This window comes from Leopardus geoffroyi, chromosome C1 (genome assembly GCF_018350155.1).
Source record: "Leopardus geoffroyi isolate Oge1 chromosome C1, O.geoffroyi_Oge1_pat1.0, whole genome shotgun sequence".
Classification (NCBI taxonomy): Eukaryota; Metazoa; Chordata; class Mammalia; order Carnivora; family Felidae; genus Leopardus; species Leopardus geoffroyi.
The window spans coordinates 187877119-187898774 of NC_059328.1; the positions used below are offsets into that span (position 1 = coordinate 187877119).

General features: G+C 36.3%; 1 protein-coding gene across 8 annotated transcripts in view; it reads right to left on the reverse strand.

The window, feature by feature from the left end:
* C2CD6 (C2 calcium dependent domain containing 6) overlaps positions 1-21656 on the reverse strand; it is a 178184-nt gene that overhangs the window by 94177 nt on the left and 62351 nt on the right. For 7 of the 8 annotated variants that reach the window (XM_045480740.1, XM_045480742.1, XM_045480745.1 and 4 more), the window contains 6 exons: positions 21150-21194; positions 20168-20236; positions 18465-18544; positions 14251-14397; positions 3719-3824; positions 1415-1481 (listed from right to left, as the gene is read on the reverse strand). In XM_045480740.1, coding sequence (XP_045336696.1) covers positions 1415-1481; positions 3719-3824; positions 14251-14397; positions 18465-18544; positions 20168-20236; positions 21150-21194 — 514 coding nt within the window. The remainder of the gene's footprint in view (positions 1-1414; positions 1482-3718; positions 3825-14250; positions 14398-18464; positions 18545-20167; positions 20237-21149; positions 21195-21656) is intronic. The other variant, XM_045480738.1, reaches the window with a different exon arrangement.

The following is a 21656-nucleotide window of genomic DNA, read 5'->3' on the forward strand; positions in this document are numbered from 1 at the left end:
GATGGCTTATCTTATAGGTATGACACAAGTATATGTAAGATGTGAGCAGCAATATGGTTAAATGCTTGAGCTCTTGATATACTTTTTAAATTTTTTATTTACTTATTTTGAGAGAGAGAGACAGACAGACAGAGAGAGAGAATAGGGGAGGGGCAGAGAGAAAGAGGATTTCAAACAAGCTCCACACTGTCAGTGCAGAGCCCAATGAAGGGCTGGAATGACAAACCGTGAGATCATGACCTGAGCCAAAATCAAGAGTCAACACTTAACCGACTGAGCCACCCAGGCACCCCAAATGTTTGAGCTCTTGGGTCAAAGAGACGAGGTTCAAATTCAACCCCAATCAGTTAATGGCTGTGTAACTTTTGACTGGTTACTTAATCTGTTTGATCCTCAGCTTTCTCATCTGTAAAATCTGGATAAATAATAATAGCACCCTCAACTGACTGATGTGAGGATTGAGTTATATAATCCAGGTAAAGGCCTGCAACACAGTGATGAATAAATGTTAGCTGAAGCTATAAGAAGATATAGGAATACCAGAAGAAAACAAGTCACCAGACTTGAAATAAACTCTTCAGCTAAGAAAAAAAAAAAAACTCTTTGGATAAGAAAATAATAATAATAAATAAAAATAAAAATAAACTCTTTGGGGAAAAAAAAGTTGGCAACCACCAGTGAGTAAGAGAGGTAAATCTCCAATCTTCAATTCTCTTACTCGTGAAACGAGCACTTCAGGTGAAGAGTAGGCTAAAGATTCAGTATCTCTGCTAGTCTGGTTGATCCTCAGAGGTTAGGAAAAGAACATATCAAAAGCTAAGGTGGCCAGGAGGTAGAAGCAGGGAAGTAGAGAAGTAATTTGTGGCACAAGTCTTGCAACAATAAATCATTATTCTACACCGGCAGAATCCAAGATTTTATAGATATAGTATTATGCATATATTTTAACTTACTTTCTAAATGAATCTTTTAACAGAGAGATTTTTTTAAAGACTACCATAACAATCTCTTCCATTATCTTATTGATAATTTGTGGTAAGTTCTAAGATTTAGTGCTAATTTAATTTCCTGTCCTCTGCTGTCTTCCTTCCTCTTACACACACACACACCTCTACAGCTAACGTTTAAGAATATACCTTTTTCATAGATCATAGTTAAGATTTAACTATTTTCTTGTCCTTACAAGGAATACAGGAGCATTTAAAAAAAATAACTCTTAATTGGGTCTAAGTCTTTTCTTTAAGGTGTTACAAAATAAATACCTAACAGTAAAACTATAATGAGATGCATATTTATTTCCAAGAAAAAAATGAAATCCACCTAAAGCAAATTATTAATTTTATTTTTGTGATACAACCACCTTCTTTTTAATTATCTTAATAATAAATAAATAATGTGAATTAAGTTTCTGAACCTGATATTACAGTATCTTCAGACTTCTTTTCAAATTGGCTTTCAAGTACCTCATTGGTATCACTTCCCTAGAAACAAGAAAAAAAAAAAAAAAGATATTGGAGAAATGTTGACAGAGCTAATCTGCCTTTATAACTTCTTTTATTACCTTCTTTAAAATTTACAGAAGAATATGGGTTTATGAGAAAAGCAATCCAAACAACACTATTTTAAAGAGTATACTCTAGCTAGGAGTTAATGTTCCAAGGAGAGGATATCCAAGAATTGATAGGGTATTTGAGTGACAAATGTAGGAGAGAAAAAGATTATGAGATAAATGACATAATATTGTAACTTCAAGTGACATAAGAGAATACACCCAGAAAACAGATTACTTTTTTATTGGAAAACATTACGGCCTATAAGTTGCAAAGAGGAATTATAAGGTAGCGTGATCCCTGACTGTTATAAAATATTGATGTTTTAATAAGAACACAAAGTCCATAGTTCCTTTAATGAAGAGCCCCCCAAATTTTCCATAAAATACTAATTCTGTATGAGGAAGTGCTAGTCAATTTACCCTAAAGCAGTATCACTATGCCCAATTATAATGAGGCACTGAAAATCATTAATATATCTGTATGTTATCACTACCACTTCAAGGCTGTGATCTTAGTCAACATTTTATGAATTTACTGAAACCTCTTTGAATCTCTATTGCCACAGGTCAAAACGTATAGGTCTCTAAAAATTTTTTTGATGTTTATTTATTTTGAGACACAGAGACAGAGCGTGAGCAGGGGAGGGACAGGAGAGAAGGAGACACAGAATGTGAAGCAGGCTCCAGGCTCTGAGCTGTCAGTACAGAGCCCGACTCGGGGCTCGAACCCATCAACAGTGAGATCATGACCTGAGCCAAAGTCAGACGCTTACCTGACTGAGTCACCCAGGCGCCCTGGTTAGATTATATTTCTAAATATTAAACCTCACTTATATATGTGACAAAGGTCTAGTATTCAAAATATATAAAGAACTCTTACAACTGAACAATAAAAATAAAAATAACCTAGGGATGCATGGGTGACTCAGTTAAGCGTCTGACTTCAGGTCATGATCTCGCAGTTGGTGAGTTCGAGCCCCGCGTCAGACTCTGTGCTGACAGCTCAGAGCCTGGAGCCTGCTTCACATTCTGTGTGTGTGTGTGTGTCTCTCTCTCTGCCCCTCCCTCCACTCACGCTTGCTTGCCCTCTCTCTCTCTCAAAAATAAACATTAAAAAATTAAAAAATAAAAATAACCCAATTTTTAAAATCAACAAAGGATTTGAATAAACATTTATCAAAGAAGATATACAAATGGCCAGTAAACACATGAAAAGATGTTCACATCAATGGTTATCAGAGAAAGGCAAATCAAAACCACTACCGAAGAGTTACCACTTCAAACCACTAGGATGGCTATAATTAAAACAACAACAACAGAAAAGTAAAATAACAAGTGTTGGAGAATATATGGAACCTTCGTACATTGTTGGTTGGGTGTAAAATTGTGCAGCTGATATGGAAAACAGTTTGACAGTTCCTGAAAAAGTTAAAGAGGGAATTACTGTATGATCTAACAATTCCACTCCTAGGTATATACCCAAGAAAATCACAAACATATGCCCACATAAAAATCTGCATATGAATGGTCACAGGAGCATAACTGATGACAGCTAAAAAGTCAAAACAACCCAAATGTCCATCAACTGATGAGGATAAACAAAATGCGGTACATATCCATACAGTGGAATATTATTTGGCAGTAAAAAGAAACAAAGTATTGCTACATGCTACAATGGGATGAATCCTGAAAACACTATGCTAAATTAAAGAAGCAAGTCACAAAGAACTATATATTCATTGGTTCCACTCAAATGAAATGTTTAGGATCAGCAAATCTATGAAAACAGGAAGGATATTCGTTATTGTCTAGGGCTAGAGGGGTGTGAGAGGTTTGGTTAGGGGGTTTCTTTGGGGGGTAATAATGTTTGAAAATTGATTATAGCAATGGACATACAATTCTGTGAATATACTAAAGGTCACTGAATTCTATACTTTAAGCAGGTGAATTATATCTTACCAAAGCTGTTAAAAAACCAAACCTTACAAATTATTAGTTAACACTTATTGAATATCACATTAGGAAAATAGGAAAGTACATGAATCATGAATAGCATTTTATATATCAAGAACTAAGCAATATCTTATTATCACTTTTAATTATCATAATCTTTTTTAAATAAATAGTATTAGAAGTTAGATATGGAGAATGTATTACGTTAATTACCTTATATTCTTTATTGGCCAATTTTGGGGTAAGAACTCCTTCTAAATAGCTAGCTTTTTCTATCCATGTACTCAGATTCCTATATTCTTTTTTCATTTTTTCCAGCCTAAAGAAAGAAATCAGGTATACATTTAAAAAATAAGTGACAGAAGAACATATATGGCATGATTCACAGAAGAATACATTCAGTATGATACACTTATAAAATGTTCTGAGAGGCAAACCAGCAATATATTAAGAATATGAAAGAAAGGAATGATTATAATAAAAATGAGAGCAGTAGCTACCTGAGGAGGGTTGAGAGGATGGAATCTCATAACGGCACACAAAACACATTTTTGATAGTGATGATTTAAGTTTTTATTCAAATTCCAGTTAGTTAATATACAATGTAATATTAGTTTCAGGTGTACAATTTAGTGATTCAAAATTTCCATACAACACCTGGTGTGCATCACACTAAGTACACTCTTTAATCACCATCACTCATTTAACCCATCCCTCCCTCCGACCTCCCCTCTGGTAACCATTAGCTTGTTCTCTATAGCTAAGAGGCTGTTTCTTGGTTTCTCTCTTTTTTCCCCTATGATCATTTCCTTTGTTTCTTAAATTCTGCCTATGAGTGAAATCATATGGTATTTGTCTTTCTCTGACTTATTTCACTTAGCATAATACTCTAGCTCCATCCATGTCATTGCAAATATCAACATTTCATTCTTCTTTATGCCTGAGTAATATTCGTGTGTGTGTGTGTGTGTGTGTGTGTGTGTGTGTGTGTGTGTGTGTGTGTGTCTTTATCCACTCATCAGTTAACGGACATTTGGGCTCTTTCCATAATTTGGCTACTGTTGATAATGCTGCTATAAACATTGGAGTGCATGTATCCCTTTGAATTAGTATTTTTTGTATTCTTTGGGTAAATACCTAGTAGTTCCATTGCTGGATTTTTAACTTTTTGAGGAACCTCCATACTGTTTTGTCCTAAGTAGCTGCACTAGTTTGCATTCCCACCAACAGTGTAAGATGGCTCTCCTTTATCCATCGGTTGTTTCTTGTGTTGTTCATTTTAGCCATTCTGACAGATGTGAGGGGTATCTCATTGCAGTTTTGATTTGTATTTCCCTGAGCATCTTTTTACATGTCTGTTGGCCATCTGGATGTCTTCTTTGGGAGAATGTCTATTCATATCTTCTGCCCATTCTTTAATTGGTTTTTGGGTGTTGAGATGTCTAAGTTCTTTATATATTTTAGATACTAACCCTTTATCAGATATGTCATTCACAAATATCTTCTCTCATTCCATGGGTTGCTTTTAGTTTTGTTGATTGTTTCCCTCACTGTGCAGAAGGTTTTTATTTTGATGAAGTCCCAACAGTTCATTTTTGCTTTTGTTTCCCTTGCCTCAGGAGACATATCTAGTAAGAAGTTCCTATGGCTGATGTCAAAGAAGTTACTCCCTCTGTTATCTAGGATTTTAATGGCTGTCTGTCTCATATTTAGGTTTTTAATCCATTTAGAATTCACTTTTGTGTGTGGTGGTAAAAAAGTGATCCAGTTTCATTCTTTTGCATGTTGCTGTCCAGTTTTCCCAACACCATCTGTTGAAGAGACTGTCTTTTTCCCATTGAATATTCTTTCTTGCTTTGTCAAAGACTAATTGACCATATAGTTGTGGGTTCATTTCTGGGTTTTCTATTCGGTTCTATTGATTTATGTGTCTGTTTTTGTGCCAGTACCATACTGTCTTGATGATTACAGCTTTGTAACATAACTTAAAGTCCAGAATTGTGATGCCTCCAGTTTTGCTTTTCTTTTTCAAGGTGGCTTTGGCTATTGGGGTCTTTTGTCATTCCATACAAATTTTAGGATTGCTTGTTCTAGCTCTGTGAAGAATGTTGGTGGTATTTTGATAGGGATTGCATTAAATGTGTAGATTGCTTTGGGTAGCATGGACATTTTAACAATATTTGCTCTTCCAATCCGGGAGCATGGAGTGATTTTCCACTTGTTTGTGTCATCTTCAATTTCTTTCATCAGTGTTTTATAGTTTTCAGAGTACAGGTCTTTCACCTGTACTTTGGTTAGGTTTATTCTTAGGTATCTCATGGTTTTTGGTGTAATTGTAAATGGGATTGATTCCTTGATTTCTCTTTCTGCTATTTCATTATTGGTGTGTATAGAAATGCAATAGATTTCTGTATGCTGCTATTGTATCCGACAACTTTAGTGAATTTGTGTATCAGTTCTAGCAACTTTTTGGTGGAATCTTTTGGGTTTTCTAAATTTTTTTTTTCAACGTTTATTTATTTTTGGGACAGAGAGAGACAGAGCATGAACGAGGGAGGGGCAGAGAGAGAGGGAGACACAGAATCGGAAACAGGCTCCAGGCTCTGAGCCATCAGCCCAGAGCCGGACGCGGGGCTCGAACTCACGGACCGCGAGATTGTGACCTGGCTGAAGTCGGACGCTTAACCGACTGCGCCACCCAGGCGCCCCATTTTGGGTTTTCTATATAGAGTATCATGTCATCTGCAAATAGCAATAATTCTACTTCTTCCTTTTCAATATGGATGCCTCTTATTTCATTTTGTTGTCTGACTGCTGTGGCTAGGACTTCCAAATATGGTGATGAATAAATATCTAGGCAACAGTCTTATTATCTTTATTTAAGCTATACATACATGTTTTAGAAGTTATTCAATATATAGGTCTCATTAAACTTGTATATACATATGTTATAAATTACCCAATATATACATGATATTTTCTGGAACAAAACAAATGAAAAAAATAGGAATTTAGCTTCTAATCCAAGAAATTGCAAAAGGCTTTAGTCACCTAAAGATGTAACTGACAAGAACTAAATGGAAAGAGGGTATGTTTCCCAATTCATTTCATTAGGACACTATTACTGTAATTAACCCTAATAAGGACATTACAAAAAAGGAAAATTAGTCTCATCTCATTCATGAACATAGATGCAAATATTACAAACAGATATAATATTAGTATAAAAATCCAGTAGTATATAGAAAGATAATATATAATGAACAAGTAGGATTTATTCCATGTATATAAGGATATTTTGACATTGACATTAGAAAATATAAACACAATTTAACTGATTAAAAGAGACAAAGAACTTGGCAAAATCCAACATCCATTTATGATTTTTTTTAAAAAACTTGTAAAACTAGAAGCAAAATGGAATTATTTACTTAACCTGGTATAGCATATCTATATGTAAAAACCCTATATAAATAATGCTTTTAACTATTAAATGCCAGAAGTGTTGCCTTTATTTTTTTTTTTCAACGTTTTTATTTATTTTTTTTGGGACAGAGAGAGACAGAGCATGAACGGGGGAGGGGCAGAGAGAGGGAGACACAGAATCGGAAACAGGCTCCAGGCTCTGAGCCATCAGCCCAGAGCCCGACGCGGGGCTCGAACTCACGGACCGCGAGATTGTGACCTGGCTGAAGTCGGACGCTTAACCGACTGCACCACCCAGGCGCCCCAGAAGTGTTGCCTTTAAAGATCATGAACAAAACAAGGATGCCCACCTTTGCCATTTATATTAGACACTGACTAGAGCTTCTAGCTAGCATCATAAGAGAAGAAAACAAAATTCAAGTGTAAGAACTGGGAATAAAAAAATCTTAATTGTCGTTATTTGTAGGTATGACTGTTTAAATTCTCCCAAATGACACTATAGGTAAAATTATTATCAATATGAAAGTTTAGCCAAAGAGGGAAACGCTAGAAGATAATGCCAGCAGGGGTAGCATAGATTTTTAATCTTCTCAAATCTCTACATAAAAATATTCAGAGCAGCTCAGTAACAAACCCAAAAACCTACAGGCAACATTTACAACAAAATCATGTGACAAGGTATCTCTATGAATCCCAAAACATATACATAAGACCTTCAAGGTATCAGTGTATATATGGCAGAAGACAACAGGTATAAAAGAGGCACCTGAAAATAAGAGAACCTCAAAATAGCCAACAGGTAGTTAGATGAAAGTACAGCAGGCCAATTTGAGAATAGCAGTTAAAACTGGGAGAGTTTCGCTCATTCCAACAGCAAGTGAGTACAAAGGATTTATGGCAACCATTAAAAGGACTGGAGCAGTCTAACCACTGTGAATGCTTAAAACTGACCAACCAGGTCTCTAATCCAGGACAGGGCTCCAGAAAATCTTAGACAGCAATTCATATATTTTATGTTATTCACCAAATGAAAACATCAGAAGTGGGAGTTCTGTAAAGCTTGTGAAGCTTTCTAAACCAAATCTCCTATAAAAAAAATTCAGGAAAATTGATTCCATATAAAATGGAGCAACAAAAAACTATCAGCACCCACCCACTTTTTCTTTTTTTTTTTACAGGGTTACTTCAGTGAACACATCAAAGCACACTTGGTTGAAGGTCCAAACACTCCACCACTATAAGCAAGGAGGAGCTTTGCAGAGGACCGACCAGTAGGATAGAGCAGTCAAAACACAACAGAGTACACAAAGCACACTCCAAACGCACTTTCTGAAGTGCCAGGCCCTGGACCACTTTCTTACACCATACACAAAAACAAATTCAAAATGGATGAGAGACCTAAATCTGAGACAGAAAACCATCAAAATCCTACAGGAGAAAACAGACAGCAACCTCAGCCACAGCCACAACTCGGCAACAACTTCTTACTTGACATGTCTCTAGAGGCAAAGGAAATCAAAGCAAAAGTGAACTACTGGGACCTTATCAAGATAAAAAAGCTTCTACAGGGGCACCTGGGTGGCTCAGTTGGCTGAGCTTCCAACTTTGGCTCAGGTCATGATCTCATGGTCCGTGAAGTTCGAGCCCTGCATCGGGCTCTGTGCTGACAGCTCAGAGCCTGGAACCTGCTTCATATTCTTTGTCTCCCTCTCTCTTTGCTCCTCCCCCACTCATGCTCTGTCTCTGAAAAATGAATAAACCTTAAAAAAAATAATAGGGGTGCCTGGGTGGCTCAGTCAGTTGAGCGTCCTACTTCAGCTCAGGTCATGATCTCATGGTCCGTGAGTTCGAGCCCCACGTCGGGCTCTGTGCTGACAGCTCAGAGCCTGGAGCCTGTTTCAGATTCTGTGTCTCCCTCTTTCTCTCTCCTCCCCCACTCATGCTCTGTCTCTCTCTTCTCAAAAATAAATAAACGTTAAAAACGATGATAATGATAATAATGATAATAACTAACTAACTAAATAAATAAATAAATAAAGCTTCTACACAGCAAAGGCAACAATCAACCAAACTAAAAGGCAACCGATAGAATGGGAGAAGATACTTGCAAATGACATGCTGGATACAGGGTTAGTATCCAAAATCAATAAAGAACTTACTAAACTCAACACCCCCAAATCAAATAATCCAGTGAAGAACTGGGCAGAAGACATGAATAAACATTTTTCCAAAGACGACATCCAGATGGCAAACAAACACATGAAAAGATAATCAAAACCACTGTGACATACCACCTCACACTGGTCAGAGTAGCTAAAATTAACAACTCAGGCAACAATAGATGTTGGCGAGGATGTATAGAAATGGGAATCCTATTGTACTATTAGTGGGAATGAAAACTGGTATAGCCACTCTGGAAAACAGTGTAGAGCTTCCTCAAAAAATTAAAAATAGAACTACTCTATGACCCAGCAGTTGCATTACTAGGAATTTAACCAAAGGATACAAAAATGCTGACTCAAAGGGGCACATGCACCCCAATATTTATAGCGGCACTATCAACAATAGCCAAATTATGGAAAGAGCCCAAATGTCCATCAACTGATGAAAGGATAAAGAACATGTGTGATACATACACACACATGCGCACACACACACACAGCAGAATAATACTCGTCAATGAAAAAGAATGAAATCTTGCCATTTGCGACAACGTGGATGGAACTGGAGGGTATTAATGCTAAGTGAAATAAGTCAGAGAAAGAGGTATCATATGATTTCACTCATATGTGGAATTGGAGAAACTTAACAGATGACCATAGAGGAAGGGAAGGAAAAATAAGATAAAAACACAGAGGGAGGCAAACCATAAGAGACTCTTAAAAGCAGAGAAGTGAGGGTTGGTAGGGATGTGGGGGTGGGGTGTGAGTTAAATGCGTGACGGGCATTAAGGGGAGCACTCTTTAGGATGAGCACTGGGTGTCATATGTAAGAGATGAATCACTGGGTTCTACTCTTAAACCCAAGACTACACTGTATGTTAACTAACTTGAGTGGGGGGGAAAGAAAGCTATCATATTTTTCAGCAGAATCTTTCCAGGCCACAAGAAAGTGGCATGATATATTCAAAGTGCCAAAAGTAAAACAACAACAACAACAACAACAACAACAACAACAACAACAACAAAACAACAAAAAACCTGTCAACCAAGAATACTCTATGTGACAAAGTTGTCCTTCAGAATCGAAGGCGAAATTAAAATTTTCTAGACAAACAAAACCTAAAAGGGTTCATCACCACTAGACCAGTCCTACAAGAAATGTTACAAAGGGACTTCTTCAAGCCAAATGAAAAGGATACTAATCAGTAACATAAAAGCATATGAAACTATAAATCTCACTGGCAAAGGTAAATATATAGTTAAATTCAGGATATTCTAATATTGTAATGGTGGGGGGTGAATCACATATAACATATAATGTTAAGAGACAAAAAGATTCAAAAAAATTACTACAACTACAATAATTTGTTAAATTACTTAACAAATAAATAAGATAAAGTAAAAAGATGCAAACTGTGACATCAGAAATATAAAATGGGGGGGGAATAAAAATACAGAGCTTTATTACATTCAAAGTTAAATTGTTATCAGCTTAAAATAGACTGTTTTAAATATGTGTTTTGTAAGCCTCCTGGTAAACCACAAAGAAAAACCTAGAGTAGATACACAAAAGATAAAGGAATCTAAGTGTACCATTGCAAATAACCATCAAATCACAAAAGAAGACAGCAAGAAAATAAGAGGGGAACAAAGGAATTTAAAAAACAGCCAGAAAATAATGAACAAAATAGCAATAGTAAGTCCATACTTTTTAATAATTACTTTAAATGTAAACAGACTAAATTCTCCAATCAAAAGACAGAGTAGCTGATTAAAAAAAAAAAACACCCAAGACCCAACTATATGCTGCCTACAAGAGAGACACTGAAGCTTAAAGGACACCCACTGACTGAAAGAAAAGCTATGGAAAAAGATATTCCATGCAAACAGGAACCAAAAGAGTGTAGGACTACTAATACTTATAGCACACAAAATAGACTTTAAGCCAAAGACTGTAATGAGAGACAAAGATCACTATATAATGATAAAGGGGTCAATCCAACAAGAGAATATGACATTTGTAAACAGTTATGCACTCAACATAGAAGCACCTAAATATGTAAACCAAATGTGAACAGATATGAAGGAAGAAAGAGACAGCAATATAATAATAGTAAGGGACTTTAAAACCCCACTTACATCAATAGATAGATCAACCAAACAGAAAATTTATAAAGAAACACTGAAGCTAAACTACACATTAAATCACAGAGTTAATACTTCTATAGAACATTCCATCCAATAGTCATCTTAAGTACATGTGAAACATTCTTCAGGATAGATATGTTAGGCCATAAAACAAGTACACATAAATTTAAGATGACTAAAATCATATCAAGCATCCTTTCTGACCATAATCAATTCCGAGAAAAAACTGCTAATTTCACAAATTTTCAGCGGAGATTAAGCAACATTCTACTGAATAACCAATGGGTCAAAGAGGAAACCAAAAGAAAAATATTTTTAAATATCTTGAGACAAATGAAAATGGAAATACAACATATCAAAACTTACGGGATGTAGCAAAAACACTTCTAAGAGGTAAGTTAAAAGCAGTAAGCATTTACAATAAGAAAAAGAAAGATCTCAAATAATTTTATACTTCAAGGAACCAGGAAAAAGAACTAAGCCAAAATTAGTAAAACAAAGGAAATAACAAAGACCAGAGTGGGGAAAAATAGAAACTAAAAAGACAACAGAAAAAAAAAATCAATGAAACTAACAGCAGACTTTGGTGGGGGTGGGATGGGGGTATTGATAAACCTTCATTATGCTTACAAAGAAGGAAAGAGGACACTAACAAATATGTTTTTAAAAATCACCATTGTATATCTAGTACCCTATAATAGTGCCTGACACACACTAGGTATTCAATAATGTTACTAAAAGAATAAAACATCAGAATAGAGGATAAAAGGGTTCTTTGGTCATTCCGCTCAATGTTAATGAATTAATAAGTTATGAGTCTGAGTAAAAAATTTATTCAACATAAATAATCATTTTTTAAGTGATCAAGGAGTTCTGCTTCTGGCAATGGTGGACTAGGTTACTTCAGATAAACCATCTTACTACACAACTAAAAAGGCTGGACAATATATTTTTTAAATTGTATTTGAAAGTGGGGCACCTCGATAGCTCAGTTGCTTAAGAGTCCAACTTCAGCTCAGGTCAGGATCTCGCTATGAATTAGAGCCCTGTGTCGGGCTCTGTGCTGACAGCTCAGAGCCTGGAGCCTACTTCAGATTCTGTGTTTCCTCTCTATCTGCCACTTCCCCACTTGCACTCTGTCTCTGTTTCTCTCTCGAAAATAAATAAACAGTAAAAAAAATTTTTTAATAAGAAGTTAAAAAAATTGTGTCTGAAAGCATCAAGTCAGTTATAAAAGCACCAAGGATTTACAGATCCAAGATTATAGGAATTTCAGAGACAATAAACCCCATCATTTGGTACCATTTTTCCTTCCAGGCATTTGTGGTGGCTAAGAGTTAAGAAAATGAGCAGAGCCTGGAGATAGATATGCCAGAATTAGGGAACAAAAAGCAGAGTTCAGACCCTGCCAAGGATGAAAAGCCAAGGTAAACATCTAGGCTTTCAGTTGGGACCCCAAAAGGTTAAACCACAAGAATAAGAGCCTCCTTGTCTTGTGACTTACTTGCCTCACACTAGTCCCAGTCCTACTACTAGGAATAAGATTAAACCATTAAAAGACTAATCCTCATAGGAAACAAACCTAAATCATTTCAATCTCAATCTCAAGTGAATTAAGGTGATCTGGGATTGCTAGTTTCCTAGTCTAGTTGGCTGACAGATGCAAGTGTCTATCCTCCCTGTAAGAATATACAATCAAGAGCCACAAATTAGTTCTACAGATACAATGTTTGGCATCCAATAAAAATAGCTAGGTATATGAGAATGTAAGGCTTGACTGAAAATTATGAGGGGAAAAAACCCAATAGAAACAGACCTACAGGAGATCCAGATAATAAAGTTACCACAGATGAACTTTAAAATAGCAATGGTTGGGGTGCCTGGGTGGCTCAATCGGTGAAGCAGCCAAATCTTGATCTCGGCTCAGGTCATGACCTCATAGTTTGTGAGATCAAGCCTCATGTCAGGCTCTATGCTGACGGTGTGGTGCCTGCTTTGTAGTCTCTCTCTCCCTCCCTCTCTGTCCCTTCCCCGCTCATGTGTATGCATTCTCTCTTGCTCTCTCTCTCAAAATAAATAAACCTAAAAAATTTTTTTAATGTTCTTATTTTTGAGAGAGGCACAGAGTGCAAGCGGAGGAGGGGCAGAGAGAGAAGGAGATGCGGAATCTGAAGTGGGCTCCAGGCTCTGAGCTGGAGAACAGCACAGAGCCTGACATGGGGTCGAACTGACGAATGTTGAGATCATGATCTGAGCTGAAGTTGGACGCTTAACCAACTGAGCCACCCAGGTACCCCAATAAATAAATAAACTTAAAAAAATGGTAATGACTAACATGTTCAAAGAATTCAAAGAGAAGTCAGGGGATTTTGGTAGAGAAGTGGAAACTATAAAATAAAGGAAAATAACTTCAATAAAATAACTGAAATTAAGAATTCAATTGGTTTGGGGTATCTGGGTGGATCAGTCGGTTAAGTGTCTGACTCCAGATTTCAGTTCAGGTCATGATTTTATGGTTTGTGAGTTTGAACCCCACATCAGGCTCTGCACTTGACAGTGTGGAGCTTCTTGGTTTTAAACTTTTTCCTTCTCTCTACTCCTCCTCAGCTCACTCTCTCTCTCTCTCCTCTCTCTCAAAATAAATAAACTTAAAAAAAAAAAACCCATTCACACACAAAAGAATTCAATTGGTTTAACAACAGATTAGAAACAAAGAAAAAAGAACCAGTGAACTGTAAGATACGATGGGAGAAATTATTTACACTGAAGCATAGAGAAAAAAGGATGGGAAATACAGAAAAAAGCACAAGAGACCTATAGAATACATTGTTGAGTCAAGAGTAGAGCAAGTATTATACTTTCTCCCTTATAAATAAGTTATCACCTCTTTTCCTGTCATTTCATTGACTTTTCTAAACAAATATCTAAAGCTCATGTCTCAAAAGAAAAAATTAATGTACAAATAACACATAAATGAGATGAAGACTTTTTTTTTTTTTTTTTTTTTACCTTTCCCGAGGTTGTTGCTGAAGTTTTTCAAGTCGCACTACAGATGGCTGGTTGGATTGGGGCATTGCAGTTGGCATCCCAACAGTAACATTCAGGTCTGGGGATAGGAATGCTGGATATTCTATTGGCTGTGGTGTAATTACATTTCTGCAAAAATGGTTATAATGTTAAATATTGAAATTACACAAACGACACTTCTAAAATCAGTGGTAGCTATCAATTCTACATTGCAATCTCACCTGTCTACCTTGAACCATCAGAGAGTAGAGCTAGGAAAAAAGAAAAAGATCAGAGATCCTGACAGAAGTGCTCTCTTGAGCACTCTTACTACAAAGATGGGCAGCAGGGATGGGAAAGGAGATAAGGACCTGAAGTTCTAATGAGGAGTAGAAAGTGTTTAAGCCCAGAGGTGCCTGGGTGGCTCAGTTGGTTGAGCATCTGACTTTGGCTCAGGTCATGATCTAATGGTCCATGGGTTCGAGCCCTGCATCGGGCTATGCGCTGACAGCTCAGAGCTTGGAGCCTGGTTCAGACTCTGCCTCCCTCTCTCTGCCCCTCCCCTGTTTGTGCTTTGTCTTTCTCTCAAAAATAAACAAACATGAAAGAAAGAAAGAAAGAAAGAAAGAAAGAAAGTGTTTAATCCCAGACCTCTCTCCCAACCTCTAGATCTAATCCCAGACCTCTCTCCCAACCTCTAGATCTAAATCTCTATTTTATGGCCTGGTCAAGTTGACACGTAAAATTAATCATCACAAGTCCACCCACCACTTGTCAACCTGACACCCAGAAGCATCTCTTTAAAACATATTTGATCTCCAAATGAGAACAATAACATGACACAACTATCCTGCATACAACAAAAACTCACTAGCCTCTTCCCCAGAAAAGAATAAAAGTCTTTGAGTGATGTTTACTCTTCTTAATACCCTGAAACTTAAATAGTGTGATGCAAGTTTAACAATACTTAAATAGAATATAAAGTCAATTATAATATAAAGTCAATATAGCTTATGTTACATGATGGTAAGATATGAGGAGGGGAAAGAAGATATATATTTTCCAGTCACTTGTTAGATGGGCCAGAGTAGCACACCCAAATGAGGAATAAGTTGTCTCCAAAATTCAAAAAAGCTACCAGTGTTGTGCTTCTGTTTTAGTTATAGGAAGGGCCAGTTACAACAACTTATCTTTCACCTTAGCAAGATTATCTCGACAAGTCCCATACCACTGGCTCCTCAAAATTTCAATGAGGTAGAAGCCCCCTGAATTTTTGTCAGAATTCTTCCTACAACCTCTGACATGCAAATGTCTTACCTAAGTAAGTTAGATTAGTTGCTACTTTCTGTTCACTAGATCCAATCAGCTTAAAGGGCATCATTGTAATGAATCTGCATAATGTTTTATATAAGGGAAAGGCAATCAAGATTCCTGTGAACATATTTAATGACATAGGGCTGGAGAAGTTGATATACCTGAGGTAAGACAGTGAAAGTATATTGCTGACCTTGCCAGCTGAAAGAGAGCAAACTGCTTTTTATGGTCTTTATACTAGGAAAATAGCATTTGCCAGATCACTAGTTGCATACTAGGTACCAAGGGATGTGTTAACCTGTCCAAGAAATGAAACCACACCTGGTACAGCAGCTGCAATCGGAATCACTACCTGGTTAAGCTTACAACAATCTACTGTCACTCTCCAAGATCTATTCTATGCACAGGCCAGAATAAGTGAGCTAAATGGGGATGAGATGGGAATCACCACTTTTATATCTTTGAGTCCTTGATAATGGCACTAATCTCTGAATCCCTCCATGAATGTGGTATTGCTTTTGGCTTAGTGTTTTCCTAGGTAGAGGTAGCTCTCTAGTGGCTTCCATTTAGCTTTTCCCATCCTAAAATCCTAGGTCCATAGGTCAGGCAATCAATGTAGCGATTCACCTACAGCTAAGTGTGTTGGTGCCAATTAGGCAATCTGGAATTAGGGAAATAACCACAGGATGGGTTTAAAACTCCATTTATCACCTGACTTCCCTAAGTCCCTACTCTGGTGGACAACAGTGATGTTTTGAGTCTTCAGGAATTAGTGTCATTTCAGAGCCAGTAGTGTCCAGTAGTCTTTGAAAAGTCTAGTAGTAGTCTCTGAAAGGTCTGATTATTTCCTTTTCCCTAATGTACAATTAACACTGGTAAAAGGCTCTCCTTCCCTTTTGGGAAAGCTGGGAGAAAGATTAACATTACAAATTTTTATCAGCATACTAGCATCTCTCCTTAAGGGGAGAAAGCGTCCCCTTCATTTGAAGGTTTCTGGGTCTGCAAACTGGCTCAAATCTGGAAAACGATTGAGGAGCTATGACTCTTTTTATCACTCAGGTCAGAGTTTTGTTCGCTTGACCTAGAACTTTTCTGGTTATACAGATTAAGAAAGAATTTAGTAGGCTTCCTATATATGTTATTTCTAGGAACACCATGATTAATTAGCCAATGCCAAAGGTCCATGTGAGTCAAACTATTCTGATCGCTGCTTTGACTCTACTGTCTATTACGGTAACGTGTCTTGTCATTGGTGGTTGAGTGCCATCACTTGGCCCCTGCTATCCTGGAATCCAGTTATTCCCATTGCATTCAGGTTTTCCCAGTTCAGTGACTGCAGCTCCCACTGTGAGGTCTGGCCCACAAACAAAAGCAATCACAGAGTTCTTCAAGGGTGGAGGTCCCCTCACAAATTTACTTCTCACTGTCATGTGAAAGGTATATCTTCTGGACCCTCCCTGGGTGAGTGAGTAGGTCTTAAAGACAAATCCATGCCAATATCACCATCTTTCTATGCCCTTGAATACCTTCCTCTAATTAAACCAAGTCAGGTCTGGCATTTCTAATTCACTCAAGTGGGCTTCATTTGGTTCATGTTTCTGCAACCAAACAACCAAATGGAGCCTTTTCTAACACCCTAATCTGCAACATTAAATGCAGAATCTCTGCTTATCATAAATCAATAAATTTGCTATGACCCAATTTTGTTCCTTCCACCACTATCTCACACCCATAGTTCCTTATGTTTACCTCTAGGAGGATTCTTATCTCATTTGTATTATAATAATTTCTTTTTACAAGTTAACTTTGCACTAAACCATGAGCTACTAGAGGGCAGGGACCAGGCCTCATTTATTTTAGTATTTGCAATGCCTTGGGGATATAGCAGACATTTAATGAATGTTTATCGAATCAATGAATGGAAAAGGAAATAATGATCAATAAACATAAAACATTCAAATTTTACCATTTCAACAAATGACCAATATCAAGTGGACAAAATTTATTTTTAATGATAATACCCAGTGCTGGTGAGACTACAGGACAATAAGCACTTCAGAACATAAGTTCTCATCCTATACCTAATTCCCTCATTCCTATTTTCTCCATTTCTTTTTCTTCGATAGCACTATGGATTAAATTTCTATCTCAGGTGCTCATTTTTCTTTTATCTATTTTTACTGTTTCAATTTTTTTTTAATTTTTTTTTCAACGTTTATTTATTTTTAGGACAGAGAGAGACAGAGCATGAACGGGGGAGGGGCAGAGAGAGAGGGAGACACAGAATCGGAAACAGGCTCCAGGCTCTGAGCCATCAGTCCAGAGCCTGACGCGGGGCTCGAACTCACAGACCGCGAGATCGTGACCTGGCTGAAGTCGGACGCTTAACCGACTGCGCCACCCAGGCGCCCCTACTGTTTCAATTTTAAGATTGGTTGACATTTTTAAAGTTAATTTTGGTTTGCTAATAACATTTTTTGAGCATGGACTTTTTGCTGAAGATTTGTAGGTAACAACTGCAATATGTCAAAGTGGGGGTAACACTACTATACTGTAGAGCATAAAACTGAGAACTATTAGACACTTTGATCTTACAAGTCCCTCACCTCCTTCTAGAAAAGGGTATCTCACTGACTATCTTTCCTTATCAAGCTAACCCTACCTTCCCTCCTCCTCCCATCAGCCATGACGCACCCTCTCCTCTTTATCTTATTTCTCCAGGAATATACCCAGAAACCCAAAATTTCTCCCATCTTATTAAGCAAAACAATTCACTATTCTCTTTACCTTGGAGTCTAGCCCATTCTGGCTAGGTCTTAAGACACCAAAATGATCCATCAAATGGATTAAATGCTTTAAATGCCACATAATCTTATTATGTACCTAAGTGTTCAAACACTTACGTCACAGGGTCTGTTCTTTCTGGAGGTGGTGCAATATTCATAAACATGGATGGCTCAACAATTTTCTGAAGAGGTTTTAACTGAAGAAAATCGTAAGTGTGTTTTAACACTGCTTAGTTACAATTACAGTTCACTCTAATACTACTATTCTCTAGGACTATAAGCCTTAAATACATTAAAAAAGAAATAGAATTAAAAGAGGAAAAAAGAACTAATATTTATGGAGCACTAAATATCTGTCAAGAACATTATATCTTTAATATTATTTTATCCTCTCAATAATCCTATGATGTAGATAACTGTGCCTATTTTCCAAAAAAATGCTGAAGATGAACTACTTTGTTCAAGGGTTACCCAAGAGACATCATAGCCAGGTTTTGAATGCAGCTTTATCTGCCCCCAGTGTAGTGCTCTTTTTACATTATCAAGACAGGGGAGTAGGGAACTATATTACTGAAAAGTTCACCAACATAGCACCAAAATCAAAAACTTTTATATTTCCCACTCTTTTTCACCTAATACCTCTGTTCCATGTTTTTGGTAGAGCCCACTTACATAAAACAACACTTGCCTAGTCTTATCTGAAAAGAGGATATCCCCTACGAATGTGATTGCCACATGTTTTACTTATATCCAGACACCAAATCTACCTATGAAGTTGGTGCTTATAAACTGTTACAAAAGGGACTAAACAGAAGTCCCTATAAGGGCCAATTCACAAGAAAATAAATAAGCAGAAGGAAAAGAAAGAAAAATCAAAGGAAAGAAGGAAAAAAGATGAAAAAAAGATTGTGTCTAGTGCTTTCTTCTGTATATCACTTCTGATTCAAAATGCATTAAAAACTATTATGATATACCATAGGCAAAATTTCAGAATAACATTTTACCAGGGATAATACAGCAATAGACTTATTTAATAAGAATAATGTACCTACTCTCAATTCCTAATTTAAAAAAAAACCCAAGACTATAAAAAAATAGCAAAAAACAGAAATGAAAGATTATATGCAAAGTATACAGGTCATATCCCCTATATAACAGCACCACTGATGGCACTGGATTTATAAACGCCCCAAAGTTGTGATAATACCAAGGTGTACCAAGAGTTATTTCAAAACAAATGTAGCCTAAGGACATAATAAAAAAACAGGACACAGGTTAATGTACAAAAGTTTCCACTGGAACATGGATATATGTAATGAATTTAAAGGGGGCAGGCCAAAGCTAGGAAGATTAACTTCTTTGAAAATACTACTTTCTTGATAAATGAAGGAAGGCTAAAATAACACCAAATATTGAAATAACTGTGGGGGGGGGGGGAGGGAGGAACATATGTGACCAGAGTAAAAAATGTTATGTGAATATAATTAATGACTCCATTTTTAATAAGTATTTTTAGATACAAAAATCTACACTTCTTACATACTTAAAATAATTGTTTTTAACCCAATGACAACACAGACACAAGAGCAAAGTTTTATGATAAAGGCGTTTTGAATAAAGATTATTTTTAAATGTACACGGAAATAAAAAATGGTAGTTTCCTTTATCCTTAGGCCGGAGAAAAACAGCATTCTTTTAAAAATATTTATTTCATTTTTTAAAAAGAATATGTACTTTAAAGGATTTATCAAACTGAATAGAGGCTCAGAAGAGATTTGACTAAAGAGCTATAGAATAATTTTTAAAAGAGAGGAACTAACCTGATGTGAAAATCCATAACCAAAGTTTCCATAGGAGAACATAAATTCCACCTCCACCCTGCAGATAAACTAAACACGTGGCAAATATTTTATTGATCAGAAAGATATTTTAATGAAAAAGTGATAGCCAGCTAATATTTTTACGTCACAAATTTATGTTTAAAAAAACCAAAGCATTAATACATCCTGATTAAAAAACAAAAAAATTCACCCAAGGAACCCTGATAGAAGAATCTATGGAGTTCCTGAAACGTTAAAAACTTTATGTTAAGGAATATTATATGAGTGTTAAAGAGAAAATTTCAATTTGTAATTAATAGGATTACCTTGATACATATATGAACATACATGCATATGGTTTTAAAGTATTTACTCACACTTCTCCTATCTCCACTTCCATTTTCAGATAAAAATTTTATTCAGACAAGTGATTTCATCTCTCTGAACCCCAGCTTGCTCAAATGTGAAATGAAGGAGGGTATCAGAGGTTATGACCTCAAATGTCCATCATTCTCTTCTTTATGTTCCTTGTCCCTGTTTTAGCTATTGGCAAAAGTCTCTTTGAATAGAAGATCAATTAATCAAAATAATAATTTTAAGCACTTAAAAAGAAATTCAAGTGAGAACTGTAAACAACTCCTCAGAAACTCCTCAAGGAGAAAAATATTTCCTCAATTAAAGCTGAATAGTCAAAGAAGCAGCTAGGATATTTTACTCTCTTATCCAATGATTTCAGTTTTCTTGTTCACCATTTAGCAGTAAGGTAGCAGCATTTAAAACAAACAAACAAAAAGATGGAGATGAAGATTTTGTGAGCAAATATTGTTCTTTCTATTTAATAAATTTCTATGAATTCAAATAGTGACTGGTAGAGTAACAAAGAGAATGGAAACACTATCAGAGGTTAAAACTATATCAGAGCAAAGCTATAAAAATGTTAAGTATGTGCACAAAACTTTGGAAGTTTCAGTAAAGTTCTTACTATGTTTTTATTCAACATTTGAAATTCTTCAATAAAGCACCCTTTCTGGAAAAAAGTAATAAATGATAAAATTCTCAAATACAGAGTCACTCATATAATCATCCATATGTAATCTAAACTCATAAATTTTGGAAAATCAGATCGTGATTTTTAATGCACATGTTAATTTAATAGCTAAATACAATTATAATGAATACTTGGAAGAAAATAAAAATTCTAGGTTGTACCAAAAGTAAATGTTAATATTTACATTATGTTTTAGACAAAAATGTTTCTGCTAGTCATAGTTCCCCTTTCTCCAAGTCTTAAAGGACCACGCCTGCACTCCTTTGTGGGGTTTAACAAAAATCTGCATGATAAGCTGACTCATGATAGGGCTGCTTCTCTCATCGTCAGGACTGTTGGCATTTTTTTAACCAGGTAAACCTTGGGTATCCTTGTTCACCACCTCTCATCATCTCTGCCGTGCTATCAGTCCTCCCATTTAATCCAGCATCCCAGGGTTAA